Genomic DNA, 15,685 nt, shown 5'->3' with positions numbered 1-15,685 from the left:
TTAACATACTAAACATACAGCATTCATCAGAGTGCCACTTTACCTGTATTAAGGATTATTTAGCTGCTGGGAATTCCTGGGTATACCCAGAGAGCAAGGTTTCCAGATGGTGTACACAAGGTTAGAAGAATAATACAATCTCATGTGGTTGTTGATTGGTGGAAATAGCATTTACTTAACCAATAGCCTAGATTCTTGGCTGCCCAGATAACAGTACAATTGGCATGGAGGAGTTTAAGTGTCTCAGCGTCTTGTTCATCAGTGATAGCAGTTTTGCAGGAGGATGACAGATGGATTGGTGTGAGTTCTGGCTAGTTAACCAAAGAAGGAAATCGGGATTTTAAGCAGGACAAACATGGTACTCCACCACCAGTGGGGTAGTTCTCTACACCAGTACTACGTGGAGTACTCCGCATATGTGGAAGGAAATGTATGCGAAGGGAAAGATGCACAAGGAGCTCAGTTCTTTGGAATGGAGTCAGAGTAGACTTATTACACCTCAACATTAAATGGAACCAGCTAAGGTAGCTCCCGATTGCCTTTTTGATGAGGTGTTTTGGGAGTGGACACACTGGAGAGATTACATCCCTCGGAAGACTTGGGAATGCTTAGCTGTCCCAATAGAAGAGGTGGGGGAAGCCAATGGAGAGAGAGATCTGGGCTTTTCTGCTTAGACATGAATGGAAAAAGATTCAGTTTTCTGTAGTACATAGAGAGATCTATGTACTACAGAAAAAAGTTATTCCCACCTTCATATGAAAGTACCCTTTGTGTCAACTGAGAAAAAGTACCAAACAGCTAACCAGCTAGTTCTACACTTGGTAGTTACTTACCAATAGATTTTTAGGTCTGCAGAGTAAAGTCAAAGCAGAATTGGGCAACTCCACTGATTGCAAAAGTAAGTCAGATTGTGCAGAATTTAATGGGGACATTATAGATCTTTTCCAGAAAAGTCTCAGCAGCTAATTTTAAGTCATATTTGAAACTACAAGTTGCCCGTTACGCAAATTCCAGTTATTTTTAGAGTAAAAATGCCAATAAAGCACATTAAGTTTTAAGGTACAGGTTTATAGCTACCTTGTGATTAACAAGTCACTATAATATGAGGAAAACCTAAGATGTTGAACTTTACAGCTAAGCTCAACTGTAAAATCAAAGGTGGTCCATTTTTGTTTCCTACCTTGATTGTAACGAAGAAACTAGTTACATGTAACTGTTTTATATCACAAACAAATTTGCCTTGCCAGAATCTGCAATGCTTGCTGTAAGCCAGCTCTACAAATGAAGGTACTCATATCACCTGACAAGAATACTTCTCAGTGCTTGGTATTTGTCTGTGTTTTCTTTCTACAATTAGAAATGTGCTTTAACGTAGAATGGAATAATGAGTGCTTTTTATTCTTTTTGTCGAGACTGCAGACCAAAGCTTGTTTACTCAGAGGGCAAAAAGCTCAGTGAAAAACATGAGGAAACTTTTAGTTTAGACTAGTTCAAAACATATATTAAAAATTAAGTAATTTAAATCATCAAATTTTCATAACTGAGAGGGTAAGTGGTCTGCTATAATCTATCATATTTCAAAAGGAAACCATGCAACATTGCTCATCAATACCATAGAAACTTCCACACAAGACACCCCAAAAAGCCAGATGATCTGATTAGATTGTGGAACACCTGTCTGCATAGATTTGCATATTAATGAGAGAACAATGATCTCCCAGAAATTGCTTAAACTCCTTTATACTTTAACAAGTTCAAATTGATACCAGATGTGTAGCATTGCCTATGAGCTAATTAGCTTAATTAGCAGGAAACGGATAACTAAAGAACAATATGTACCAGAGCAGATGATGGGATTACATTTTGTTTGGCCTCGCTACATGGATTTGCATATTAATGAGGTAAAATTGTTTTAAAGCTTAGCATCGTTGATGACAAATTACTTCGTTTTTGTGACCGTACTCTTTTCTTGTGGTGGGACATAAGGAGATCTAAGCACTGTTTGTTGTACTTTATTAGCTATCTGTAACAACTAGAAAGGAAACATGAAGTGGCTGTTGATTCCAGTTCTGTGTTATCGATACTGTTTGATCATTTTCTGAACTCTGGGGGTAATATAACCATTTCACAGCCATCTTTGGATAGGGACTGGGCAAGTTCACCTTTCCTGAGCAATCCTTAAAACAAACATTGATTTCCGTGTTTCTGCTTTGCATTCATGCATTTGTCTCTGTCACTTTCTCAGCTTTTACTAAATTTAAAAGCCAGACACCATGTCCCATCTCTCTATGCCTCCTTTTACTGACTCATCATCTTTATTCCTGATGTTGGACTTTTCTTTCCTGCATCTTGAGCCTCAGCAGTCTTTAGTTTCAGCTTTGAATGTTTTCTTTTTTTGGCTTCCCTTGCTGCACTTTATGAACAACCCCACCTACCTACAATTCATGTGTTTAACCATGGAAACAGCATAACCATGGCAACCCGAGTCAACCCCCCTCTCCCTCTCGGCAGAAATGGCTGACCCACCAGAGGCGTTTTTGTGTTTTAATGAGGCTGAAACACCATGAGAGACGACAGAAAAGCTAATGAAGACAAGTGCGTTAAAAAAAAAATACAGAAGTTGTCATTTTTAATTAGCAGAGAAGTCGTAACAAGTATGGAGGATTAGTTCTTGTCATTGGGTCTGTCACCATGAAAGGAAAAAAATCTCTGCAGTGTAAAAATTAATTATATTTTCTCTTTGTCAAAAAGCTTGAACAAACTACACCAGGATGAATCAGCATGATGGGAGCTGAAAACTTACTGACCCACTTCCACCGTTATCAACCAGCTGGATAAAAAGTGAAATCCTTTTAAAGCAGGAGAACAGAGAATCAAATGTAAACTGTCATGTTTAATAGAAGAGCAACTCAGCAGCAGTTTGTCTGATAGAGCAAAAATCAAAGGGATTTTACTGCAGACTAGAAACTCGTTCTTTGATCAGAATCTTTATTCTTTTAACAGAAAAATACACAAACTTCCCTAATTTCTGTTGGTGGACAAAACCAGTCTATCGTTTGTTTGTTTTTTTAATTTATCCTTTCACAGCAGAGATTTTTCCTGCATGCACCATCATGAACTACCAACCATCACATGCAGTGTGTTTTGTGGCAATAAATTAAACTAAACTCAACTGTAAAAATGTTTGAGGCTGAGGATAGCTAGCTTTGACTGCCACCCAATCCACAAGGCCTCCCGGGTGCTTTGGTGAGATGTTTCAGTCATGTCCTACTATGAGAAGTCTCTAGGTGCTGACCTAGTGAATGAGTAGAGAGATTAAATCTCTCTGTTGACTTTGGCTCTCACTTGAAAGAGCTGGAGGAGATGGCTGACGAAAGGTAGATATGGGCATGTCCCCTTAAACTGCTGCAACCCTGCGACCTGGACCTGGATAAGCATTAGAGGATGGCTGCATACTGTTTAGTTTTAACTTTAGGATCACAGGTACCAACCTCATTATTTGAAATTCTTGCCATTTTTGTAATATAAGCACCCACTATCATAACAATACATATGGGAAAGCGCAACAGCTCCCCTTTAAACAGCCCATTTCCATTTGATTTGTGAAAACAGGCTTTCATTTCTGATTAAGTCTCTTCATCAGCTAACGATCTGAATTCAGAGTCTAAGAATAGCCTGATGCAAATCTGAGGCAAATGCATTATTTATGATTTCGGGGCTGTATAAATAAAATTCATTTGGCTTGCATCAACTTCTTTACTCCCAAACATCTATCTAAACAGCAGGGAGTAGTGGAAGTGGAAGTAATGATAATGGGATAATAGCACTGCATAAATTTACATGTAGAATTTCTACCACACAATTATCTTTATTGTATTAAATAACAATGACAAAGGAGGACTCAATGACAAGAAATCACTGTTTACAAATGCCAATATAGTGCTTGGCACACAGCCGTAATCCCTGTCACAACCATTTAATGCTGCTGCCTCACAAACTAGCAAACATACAAGCAATCCACATTAATATAGTTAGTGCTAAACCCGATAAGAGAGTCAGATAATGAGGAAATATAAATTAAATGTCACTCTACTCATTCACTTCCTCCAACAACAAATCAAGCTAAATAGAGAGAAGACTGACAATTTAGGGGAAGATTAAAAAAAAATCAGATTTGACTTTATTTAGTCCTTCCCATGGAAAAACAACACCAAACTGAACAGCAGCGACTAACAATAATAAAGAGGGAATAAATTAAACTTACTCCCTTTAACCAAACCTCTTTGCTTCCTGCACTACAACAGGAAGTTAATTCCTTAACTTAATTAACGATAGTGGGACGACTGGACAAGAATTTGTCCCTTCCTGCAACACAACAGCTGGAGCTTGGAGACAAAAATAGGACTACATGAATAAATCTGTTGGCTCCGCCCCACTGAAACATAACCAAACATCACAGAGTCACAGTCATGAACATGAATGAATTAATAGTCTGGTTACGTTCCAGCATCTGTGTGAGTATCGAGAGGAAGCAGCGACCTCGCACTCCTCCTGATGTGAGTACAACTTCATCTGGCACTGGTTTTCCATCCTATAAACTGCAGCGGTCCCCGCTGTGACTCTAGCTCCGCCTCAGGAAGTTGAACCAGTGTCTGTTGAGCCAGGCATCGGAAGCAGCCAGCTGACCAGCCTGCCAGCTCCCCACAGGGTGGTCGGTTTGAATCCCTGCCCAGACACAGACACAACCTGCCAGAGAGTGAGAGAAAGGAGTTAGTATGCATGTCTGGACACATTCTTCAGCTTCACCATATCTACAGGGTGTGTGTGTGTGTGTCCATGCAGGTGAAGAGGTGAATTCCCTCCAAACTGTGCAGGCTTACAGAGCTGAGAAGAAGTGTGCTTCAAAAATATAATGTCACAAAGAGTTTCTATTTTGTCCTCATAAAAAATGCAGTAAAAAGGGAAAATCAGTCAAATGCGTATTTGGTCTATCCAACCTCTGGCTTTAATGGCAGCAGTGCTTCTAAGGACACTTTCACATGTTTACACAAAGGGACTGAAAGTATCAGTGAGCCACTTTCTCTGCAAAATGATCTCAGAACAAGACACAGAAACTAGAGTGAAATATGATTTAATAAATACAATATGCAGGAATTCCAATCGGTTACTCTTAAAAATTGTTTTCCTGAAGCGCACCCGCAGCTCATTAAGATTTCAGACATGCTGTGCAATATATTTAGAAGCATGACGGGGAAGAAAAAAGACTAAAACCAAGTAAAATATTTATTTAAAAAAAAAAAAAAGCAGGCGCTGACCAAATTACTTTTTACTCACAGCAGATGTACTGACAAGAATTCTTAGACTAAGTAACACGGTAAAAAAAGACTCAAGGGCATTACAAAACCTAACCACATAAATATAAAATGAAGCCAGATCAAAAAAATAGAGTAAAAATGTATATAAAAATAACTAAATTCATATCTGAAATTAGTTCTGCTACAGTTAAACTTAGCTTGTATGTTTTACTAGATCCTGAATGTGGTTAATCAGACGGGATTTTAAATCTCGTCTGATTAACCACCGCTCACCACCCTGCAGGTGGGTAGTTTTACAGCTGCACAACCCACGTGCACCCTGTCCCCACCGTTTTTATACATCATGTGCTTTCCCTGCCATGTGGGACATACTGCTAAATATAAATATCTACAAATGTCAACAACACTTTCAAAATTAATTCTATTTTTCAGTTGTAACCACTCAAAGTAAAGCAGCTGTATTTTAAACCAGCTAAGATTAGGTTGCTGTGGTTAACAATATTACAGGGGGGTTCCTGGTTGGCTTCAGCCTTTATTTGTGGACTTGTGGCCTGTTCTCCCCATCCTTGTGTGGGTTTGCTCCAGGTGTTCCTGTTATCTCCCCCAGCAAGATTTCCTTGTTAGGCTAATTGGATCAGTTAATTCAGCCTTTCCTGAGTCTACCCTGCTCCGTTTAATATGATATAGGAGTAAGGTTTGGCTGTGTTACACCCACATCCTCAACAAGCACATTAAAATAACAACTAGAAAAGCCTTTCCAATTTAGTCTAAAACATGCATTTTGGTCTTGCTGATCTTCTGTCATAAGTTTTCAATTCCGGTATGCCAAACAAACAAGAAATCTATAAGAAGGGGCTAATTGCTAATCAAACCCGACCAATAACAGCCCCCATCACTACTGACCAGGCTGCTAGTCTAGTGAAGTTAAGGAGGAAATATCAATTCCTATAAATCTGTATGTATTTATAGACGTTTAGGACATTGTACTGGGAGCACAGTCGACACATATAGAACCTCATTTGATTCTAATTACTGAACTGTCACTAACATTAGTGTTGTTTTACATCATTTGAAACTTTGACATGTTTTTAGTACACTTTGAAACTTGAGCCCATGATCTCAAAAGGAAATTATTCTCTGAGATCAGAGAGTATGGGAGGCTAGACCTGTGTGCCCATCGACTTCTTCAACTGAAAGTCTTTACGCAGCTGCAGGAGTCGCCCTCTGCAGGCCATTAGAAAGAACGCAGGTTTAAGCCATTTCTGAGCATGTTTGCTTTTCAGACCCAGAAGCTGCATCTGTTCTGTTGTTAGAATCTATGGAAAGAAGCCATAAAATGGCATTTTAACTGCTCTACGCACTAGTAGACAATACTAAATGAGATAGAAAGCAGCAAAGACTCATGATTAACAATAAAGGCAAGAAAAGAACACAGATGTAAATCATCGACCAGCAAGAGTCACAAAACGCCTGAGTCAGCATTGCAGTGTGCAGATGTTTTTGTCCTTTCAGCCCCAATGATTAACTTGGTTTCAATCCTGCCCTTCATTATATTTAGTAATTTCTGCTTTGACAATTTTACAAGATGTCTTCAAAAAGAGCTGCAGCATCTCCACCACCTGGGAGCGTTTGATTATCTGCCTCATATGCCGCACTCGACTGAAGTAGGTTTCCTCGCCCCTGCTGCCACATAAAGAGGGCCAGCCTCTGTTTTTTGGTGAAGGCGGATGCTCAATGTTCCTCCTTCACTTCTGAAACAAATAAAAAACCCTGGTCATTAATTTCTGATGCACTGAGCTCTCGCTCTGCAGGGTGACAGCATCTGTTGAAAGCTCCAGTAACTAATTGCATGAAAGGCAGTTCTGTTGTTGTTGGTCGGGGGATTAGCTTTTGTGCCCTTTTTGATTTATATGGAAAGACTTATAACACCACACTGCATAATTAAGTCTGACTTTTTTCAGCTGCTTGCAGATTTACCCAAAAACACTGAACACACACACACACACACACACACACACACACACACACACACACACACACATATGCACAGTCTAGGTACTTCTCTGCTTGACCACACAAACTTTGATCAGTTGAAGGACAATTTACTGCAGACATGCTGCCAAACGTACAGTCTCACACTCACTGTGCTGATGTATCAAAACTGCAGTGTGTGCTGTTTCTACAGATGGAACTTTAATCAGGGTTTAAAGGAAATTTGAGGTAAACTTTTTTTCTTTGTGCGTCTGAAGATTTAAAGGGAACGCTCAGACTCAGAAACAAAGCTGGTAGAGACGCCTGTTTGTTCCCCACCGTTTTCATTCAAACTGCGTCGCCAGGAAACCGCTTGGATCCAATAAATTACTCCTGTGGCTGCGCGTTTCGCTATCAGCAAAGTTTACTCTATTTTCTTACGTGCTCTGCCTTTATTAGACTTCACTGCTGGTTTACTCTGACGAGGCTCCGAGGCAGCTTGAGAAAAGGCTAACAGTCCAATCAGGTGGTAGCATGCCAGCTGAATGAGAGCCAAAGCCTCCCCTTCCTTTGTCACACTTTGGAGCAACGTTGTTGGTTGCCCTATGGTGTTGTTGATGAGTGAACCTGCCTCATCACATCACCTCAGAGCAGGCGAGGAAGCCAAGTCAGTCCTTCAGGAGGGGCAGGACTTGGAAGGCTGTACTCTCCCTGCTCAGAATTTGTCTGGATTTAATTGGATTTTCTTTCCTATGCACAACAAAAACAGTTTTGTATGTTCTAAAGATGGAATATGAAATTTTATTCATTCTACAGGAGTGGTTGAAGAGCTGGTAATAAACTAATCTTGGACATATTGGACTAAAACCACTATGAAAATTCTGTGACTGTGGCATCAGCATTAGGTTTTTGATTTTTACATAAATATCTTAACAAATATTGGATAAGTTGAAGATTAATTGGCTGTATCTAAATGTATGATACATATCTCTTAGTAACTTTCTGAAACACACAAATTCACACCTACTTCACGGTGTGACTGTGGAACTCAGAGTGGATTATTTGTGGCAATTTTCATGCACACAACTCAATGAAACACAATCTGTTTTTGCATAATTTCAGCAATTTTGAACTTCACTCTAAAAGTAAAACGACCAGCTTTAAGAGATAAAATGATGGACATTAGTAATAAATTGCTTCATACCACATAAGCAGCAATTTCATGCAAACATGACTAAACTTTCATATTCGAGTAGAGGACATGTGTACATCAAGCTGCAGCATCTGGAACTGAAAAATGAAGCTCATGCAAATGCCATCCATCCATCCATTCGCTTCCGCTTATCCTTTTCAGGGTCTCGGGGGGCGCTGGAGCCTATCCCAGCTGTCATAGGGCGAAAGGCGGGGTACACCCTGGACAGGTCGCCAGTCTGTCGCAGGGCCAACACACAGGGACAGACAACCATTCACACTCACATTCACTCGCACATTCACACCTAGTGGCAATTTGGATTATCCAATTAACCTATCCCCACAAGCTGCATGTCTTTGGACGGTGGGAGGAAGCCGGAGTACCCGGAGAGAACCCACGCAAACACGGGGAGAACATGCAAACTCCACACAGAAAGACCCCGGCCTGATGGTGGAATTGAACTCAGGACCTTCTTGCTGTGCGGCAACAGTGCTAACCACCGTGCCACCGTGCTGCCCAAATTGTAAAAAAAAAAATTGTAATTCTCAATTGGGCAGTCGAGGCTGGCTGCGAAAATAAACATGTTTACATCCAGGTACAAAAAACAGCATTGGTCTATTTAACTGCTTTATCCCTTAATCAAAACGCTACAGAGGGTGAATTTTTATTTAACTCACCCTTTTAAATGATATTGACATAAGTATGGCATTAACTACATCTATTTTAATACGTGGCTCTTTATTTTTAGAGGCTCAAATGCCACTGGACAGTTGATTGAGAGCCGTTTCATGGCCAGGGGGGGCCTATTCTCTCCATAGATTGTGACAAATTAAGCAAAGAAGATCTGTTTCTGTTTCAAAGTAGCGAATTGAGGGAGGCTCTAATAAACCTAGAGGGTAACTCTCACATTGCTAAGCTTAAGCTTTAAACACAGTGCTCTGAAAGCTAACGAGTGATGCTTCATCCATTAGTTGTACACAGTTTATGGTTTGAATATAAGAATGGGTTTCATAAAACAGTTTCATAAGAAATAACTCTTTAAGACATGAAAGCATATGAAATGATTTTGTCTCTGTCTTTCAGTGGTTCGGTGATCTGGTGACTCCAGTGTGGTGGGAGGATGTTTGGCTAAAAGAAGGTTTTGCTCATTTCTTCGAGTACGTCGGCACTGACTTTCTCTTCCCAAAGTGGAACATGGTGAGTGTAAACTTGACTTTTACTTCATTTATGAACAGGTATTAATGTGCCAGCCACACTATACCTTTGTTAGAAAGTTACAAAAAACATTTGTATTTTTCATTAATTTCATCATGACTACTGAAGTCAGAGAAAACTGCCGTTTAATTTGCAGTAATTTGCCAGTATGGCTCTCGTCTGGTACCTCCTGGCCTTTCCACAGATGGGTGAGCAACATCAAAGACAATCGCAGGGTACGGGACAGATCACGCATAGATCACAAGCATGACATGCCATGGCTAGCAGAGGAAGCAGCCAGTGTAGGCAGGTGAAAACAAGATCATTAACCTGTCCTCAGTTAGATTTGCCTGTTGGGTGGGTGCTGGATCAGGATCACAACCACAGGTAAAGCTTAAAAGCACAATGATGCTGCTGGTGGTCAGTGGGATAAACTGAAATTAAAGGTTGGCCATTTTTTAGGTTATTTAATAGAAATATGGATTTTGCACTCATAAATATACATAATTTTATGTAATTATAGAATCTAACAAAAATGTCTTTGAATTAATCCTTAATTAATAACAAACATAGGAATGTGTGCTTGTTTCTGGAGGCTGCCTTGTTGCCCTGCCATCTTGAGGGCGAATGTTGCTGTTAACTGTGTTTTATGTATGGTGCTATAGAGCACATATGTACTATGTCAAACGTGGAGCAGAAGAGAACTTGTAGGTGTTCAAGTGCTATCGGGGCAGATTTTAATTCAGCACCCTGCAACAAAGTGTCTTGATGCATGCACAATCATCCAGGTAAGGAAAACCAAGAAAGCTGATTTTGTTCATCAGCACATAATGTTTTCAGTGGGAGAAACATGTCGACACTCATCCAAGTGACGTCTTCAGTCTCTTGGACCGTTCAGCAAAGAAATAAAAACTTAAAGGGAACAGACATCAAATAAAACCACAGACATGGATAATTCAATAAACAGATAAGTTACATACATGAAAAAAGATACTTAATTGAATCAAATAAAATTAACAAAAAAGAATAGTAAAAATAAAACAAGCCTTGAAGGCATTGTTAATACAGTAGTGCTGGGGTGGGAGGATCAGTCCAGCGTGGATGAGGAATATTTGAATTTGAGCGTAGCAGCTTTCTCATGTTGCATAACATCATTTGTTTTTGTTTTTACAGTTTGAAATCACTGATAAATAATTTGGTTACATTCACATATTATACGTATCCAAGTCCAACAATCAGTAGCGGTTTTTGATACGGGCGACACGGGCGGTTGCCCGGGGCAGCATCGTGGTGGGGGGCGGCATCACAGGCATCGGCAAAAAAAAAAAAAAAAAAAAAAATTGCTCGTACTCATGCTGCCCCGACATCAGCCAGCACATATTGGGAATGTCATAGGCACCGGTAGGTTTTCTATTGCCCATTTGCTGGGAGTAAGGGCGAGGTGCGCCTGCTGCTTGCGGCACAGGGAGGAGAGGGCGGGGCGGCGGGGGACTTATAATTTGCACTGATGTTTTTCCGGAATTCTATACGCGAAAAATGAGCGCGAGAGCCCTCGGTGCGCCTGCTCGCTGCTGAAGTCAAAGTAAACTTTATTGTCATCTTGGCTGCATGCAGTACACTATAGAGAGAGACTAGAGGACGAGACTCCAGTTTCAGCAGTGCAAGTAAACAAACAATATATATATAAGAAGAGTAAGAAAATAAATATACACTTTAGGACTCGGGGTAAAGGGATCAATAACAATTTAAAATTTATATTTTATATTTTGATGATTTAATGTCTCACGCACAACCTGTGGAAAGTGGAAGGAGACCTGCTGCCTCCAAATAGAGCACATTTCATTCATGATGTTTTCATCCATAATGATGTAAATCCAAGCCCATCATGTATTCATGATCTGAATCCTGGGTTGTGTGAAATCCCAGAAATACACCTTAGACAAAGTGAATCTGTGAACTAAGGTGTAGGTCTGTTAGGTTATGTTGTGGTGATCCTCGGGTTGGGGGACTTGTGTTCATACTGGAGTTCAAAATTAAAAAAAATTAAAATAAAAAAAGTTCAAAGCCATCAGGTGCTCAGTTTAGAAAAAATAGAAAAGAAGAGGAGGAGAAACGAGCAAAAGATGCAGGTAAGCAGATGTGTCGTTGGATAATGGCAGGTCATCCTGAAACAATCAGAATCAGAATACTTTATTAATCCCTAAGGAAATAATGTGGATTACAGTTGCTCCAAGAAGAAATGGTATAAATACTAACAGTAACAGACTAAACTCCAAACAATACATTATGTTACAGAGTTCAATATTAATTAGTCATTGCCAGTAGTTGATTTGTCCTGTTCTCATTGTATGACGAATTATGATGGCTGTTTGGTAGCCGTTTGCATACAATGCATACTCTCTCTCTCTTCATGTGTGTGAGTGTTTCTCTAGTGAATTTCGACAACAGTTTCATGTTTCATGTTAATGTACAATCCTTAATATGTTTTGTGTGTGTGTGTGTGTGTGGGGGGGGGGGGGGGGGGGTCAGAGGGAGTGTTCGCCCGGGGCGCCAAACAGGACCGCCACTGCCAACAATATTAGATCTGTTTCAAACACCGTTTCACAAACAGCAGCAGCGGAAAACCTACAACAGAACAATTCAGCATATCCTCAACAAGTCACTTCAGTACCGCTGTTTACGAAAGTTACAAGCAACATGTTGAAAACCGCCGAAACATTTCACAAATTGTTCCCAGTTTTCCAAAATTGCAACAGAAATACAGTTCAGAATAAGAAGGGTTTTAAAAAATAGATTTTCCGGTTCAAATCGATTTTAGTTTGAATAACACAATATTGATTCATTAAATCTACATCTAAATTCATTTAAATATAAATGTATTTTGCCAGAAATGCCAGAATCTCAGGTTAAAGCTCACAAAAGTATTTCAACAACCACCAAAGAGTTAAAATACCAAACGATTAAAAAGCAGGTAAACGGATTCTGCGCAAAGATGTACACACAAAGTGCGACCCGACGGCACGTACATGGACACGCTGTTAGTGCTGAAAGCCGATATCTCACAGATTCTGAAGCTGCAGGTTTTGTCATTCTCCAATCAAAATTTCCTGAACCATCAGCAAAAGATGATCAAAACTATGCTTCACATTTCATAAACATTGTCATGAATTCCCTCTTACTTTGGCTGTTTTGCTTCCACTACGATAAAATCACACTCCTTGCACAGCTCTTTCTCTCTCTCAGTGCACTCAGAGACCAGTTTACCATCAGAAATCTCTGTTTTCTACATTATTTGCTTGCTTGCTTATTACGCACCAGCTTACCGTTGTGTATAGCACAGTCGGTCGCTGTTTTTTTTTTTCTTTTTCAAAAATGACCTCCAACAAGAAAGCCTAACTTCTGCAGTTCAATACGGAAAAAATCTAAACTTTTACAAATTCTGCCAAATTGCAAAACGCTTTGCTGTTTGTCTAATAAAACCTCTGTAACATTACTCTGCTTCACTTCAGCAGCATCAGGTAATGTTCGTCAACCATGTTTATTCATGGTTTTCTTCCATTTTTGATCTACCGCAGAATATTTTTAAGGCAGTGATCTGCTATAAAAAGCCAGGCCAGGAAAATCTCCTTCATGATTTTCTGTGTTTTATCCTCAGTGACTTTAACACAAAGGCATCTGCTGCGATGCTTACACCTCTAAAGTCTCACAAGTGTCAGCGTTGTTTTTTATACATAGATATAAAAATATGGATATGTACTGATTAATGATCACAGTTCTAATATTTCTGACTGTCTGAGTCAAAATTGAATTGAACCGAATCTATTGGAGACCTCGTGAATCGGAATTGAATCAGTGACGATGCCCTAGTTAACAGTTTATGTAGCATGATAAAGTGAGACTCTACCTTTTGTTGACCTGACAAAGATCAAATTTTGGATTTCAGGGCTGAGGAACGAACTCCTGATGTTATCTCAAGGAAATATTCTCATGATATGGCTTGTTTCACAGTAAACTGTGCAAACAGTCACTCAATAAGACTGATTATATTATATCACTTTCTTCAGCCTAAGATCTTTGATTTTGAACTGCACCATTACAGAGCTGTCTAACATGTTTTCACCTCGTAGCATCACGTGGTACCCTTTGTTACACTGAGTATCTTTTGTCACTGCTGTCTGATGTACCAGCTTTGGCACTACATTTGTGTTTTTCACCTACATTTACCTGCTGGTTGGGTTTAGGAACTAAAAGTATTAAATTGTAAAGTGTAAATGCAGAACCCCACCGCAGAAACCCTGCTGGTTAGAAAACGACAAGTTGGAAGTGACAACAGAGTCTCACTAATAGGATAACCCAGTGCATCACAGCCAACCAGTAAATAAAACAACACAGAAACACCAACAGCTTTGACTAAGCCCAATTTTTGTTATGCTCTGAAAATGGGAACAGGCTGACCTGTCTGAAATATTTTGTTTGTTGTTTTTGTGAAACTAAAACCAGATTTTAATCAGTTTTGCATTTTCAGACTCGTGTTAAACTTTGGGAACAGCATGTGAATCATAATAATCCACACTCAGAAGTTCACTTTCAGACTTTCTTAAGAGCTTAACCACCAGGTGTGTCTTCACAAAATGTCACTCTGGAGTGAAAATGAAGTCGCTAAAGACTTGGTGGTAGCAGCGCAGGTTCACTCACTTTTTGACAAACAGGAAATAAAGCTCTCTGGTGAGCATGTAGAAGTGCTTTCAGGTATTCTGAGGCTCTGTCTGCTCACTCATGAAATTTAATTTTTCTCCCCTCTTGTGGTTTTATGAGTCAGGATTTCAGCTCAAGGCCTCAGCCGGTCAGATATGAATTAGATTTTTTTCAGAGTATAGCACAAAAAACAATCTCCAGACACCAAATAGAACATAGGTAGAAGGCAGAAAATTTGATCTAAAGACAGAAAACACATCTCTCAGGGAGGCAAACAGGCTGGATATGAAATCAGACTTCAGACCTGGTTTATCTTTCCGTTCAGAGGCTGATCAGCCAGTGGACTCATTTTAACTGGTGCTGGTTGTTCTTTGGCAGAAAATAATTCTCAGTGGAAAGTGTTGACACAGAGGTCTGAGGATTATCCAGAGTAACTGGGACAGTTTTTGTGGACACTTTTAGCATCCCAAACAAAATACTGATCTAGTCTATTGTACTGGAGCGGTGACACAATAGCACTCAAACTGTGTTAGATAACAATACAGGATACATCTTCTCTCTAATAATTTGGTTGAAGTTACTATTTTTGAAACATTTCATAAAATTAACTGTCATAACTACTGGATTTAAATAGAGATTTTTCAGGTTATGGCCCATTTGCTTTGTACACAGAGTTCAGTGACAGCTGCAGCACATTAATGATGAATGCAGTATCCCAGTAGAATCAATAATACAAAGGATGAAAGGCAACAACATGCCTGTAAAACAAAAACTTAAGTGGGTCAATCTGGTGCAAAATCCAAGAACAGTCAGTGTGGAAGTGCAGTTCTTCAAAAGGCCACTTGGAGATGGCCCCCAAAAATGAGTAAATCCTGTAAGCACCCATTTAAAAACTGACCCCAAGATTTGCAGAGAAAATACAAAAACAAGTTAAAATAAAATTATACGGTAATAAAACAAGACTGTGTTTGCATCTAACATATAGTGGAAGAGATGAAGACAGCAACTTAGTAAAGAAATATTTGATTTTAAAGTACATTAAAACTGTACTGCAGTACTACTCAAGAAAGTATTCAATATTACTTGTTACTTTTTTTAAGTAATGCAATATGTAACCTAAATGTAATTTCTTAAACTACTTGTTACATTACTTTGCATTACCTTATAACATGCCGTGAAATACACTGTCAGATAATTACCAGTAAACAGTATGAACCTAAGGCGACAGTTCCACATGTTGACTCAAATCCCTTTGCTAATGTGGACACACACACATTAACACATTTTAGTGTTTGGTTCTTGCAGATAACTGAAGGGC

The 15,685-nt window shown here is 39.5% G+C and overlaps 1 protein-coding gene across 2 annotated transcripts in view; it reads left to right on the top strand.

Moving 5' to 3' along the window:
* LOC146555393 (thyrotropin-releasing hormone-degrading ectoenzyme-like) overlaps positions 1 to 15,685 on the top strand; it is a 271,026-nt gene that overhangs the window by 188,216 nt on the left and 67,125 nt on the right. For both annotated transcript variants that reach the window (XM_085253024.1, XM_085253025.1), the window contains exon 6: positions 9,562 to 9,675. In XM_085253024.1, coding sequence (XP_085109150.1) covers positions 9,562 to 9,675 — 114 coding nt within the window. The remainder of the gene's footprint in view (positions 1 to 9,561; positions 9,676 to 15,685) is intronic.

The sequence above is a fragment of the Mchenga conophoros genome, linkage group LG17 (assembly GCF_057382185.1).
Source record: "Mchenga conophoros isolate Kocher_MC1m ecotype Shallow Benthic linkage group LG17, M_conophoros_male_GT1.1, whole genome shotgun sequence".
Lineage (NCBI taxonomy): Eukaryota > Metazoa > Chordata > Actinopteri > Cichliformes > Cichlidae > Mchenga > Mchenga conophoros.
Note: the sequence above shows the minus strand (reverse complement) of the source record. Positions and strands in the feature narration are given on the sequence as shown.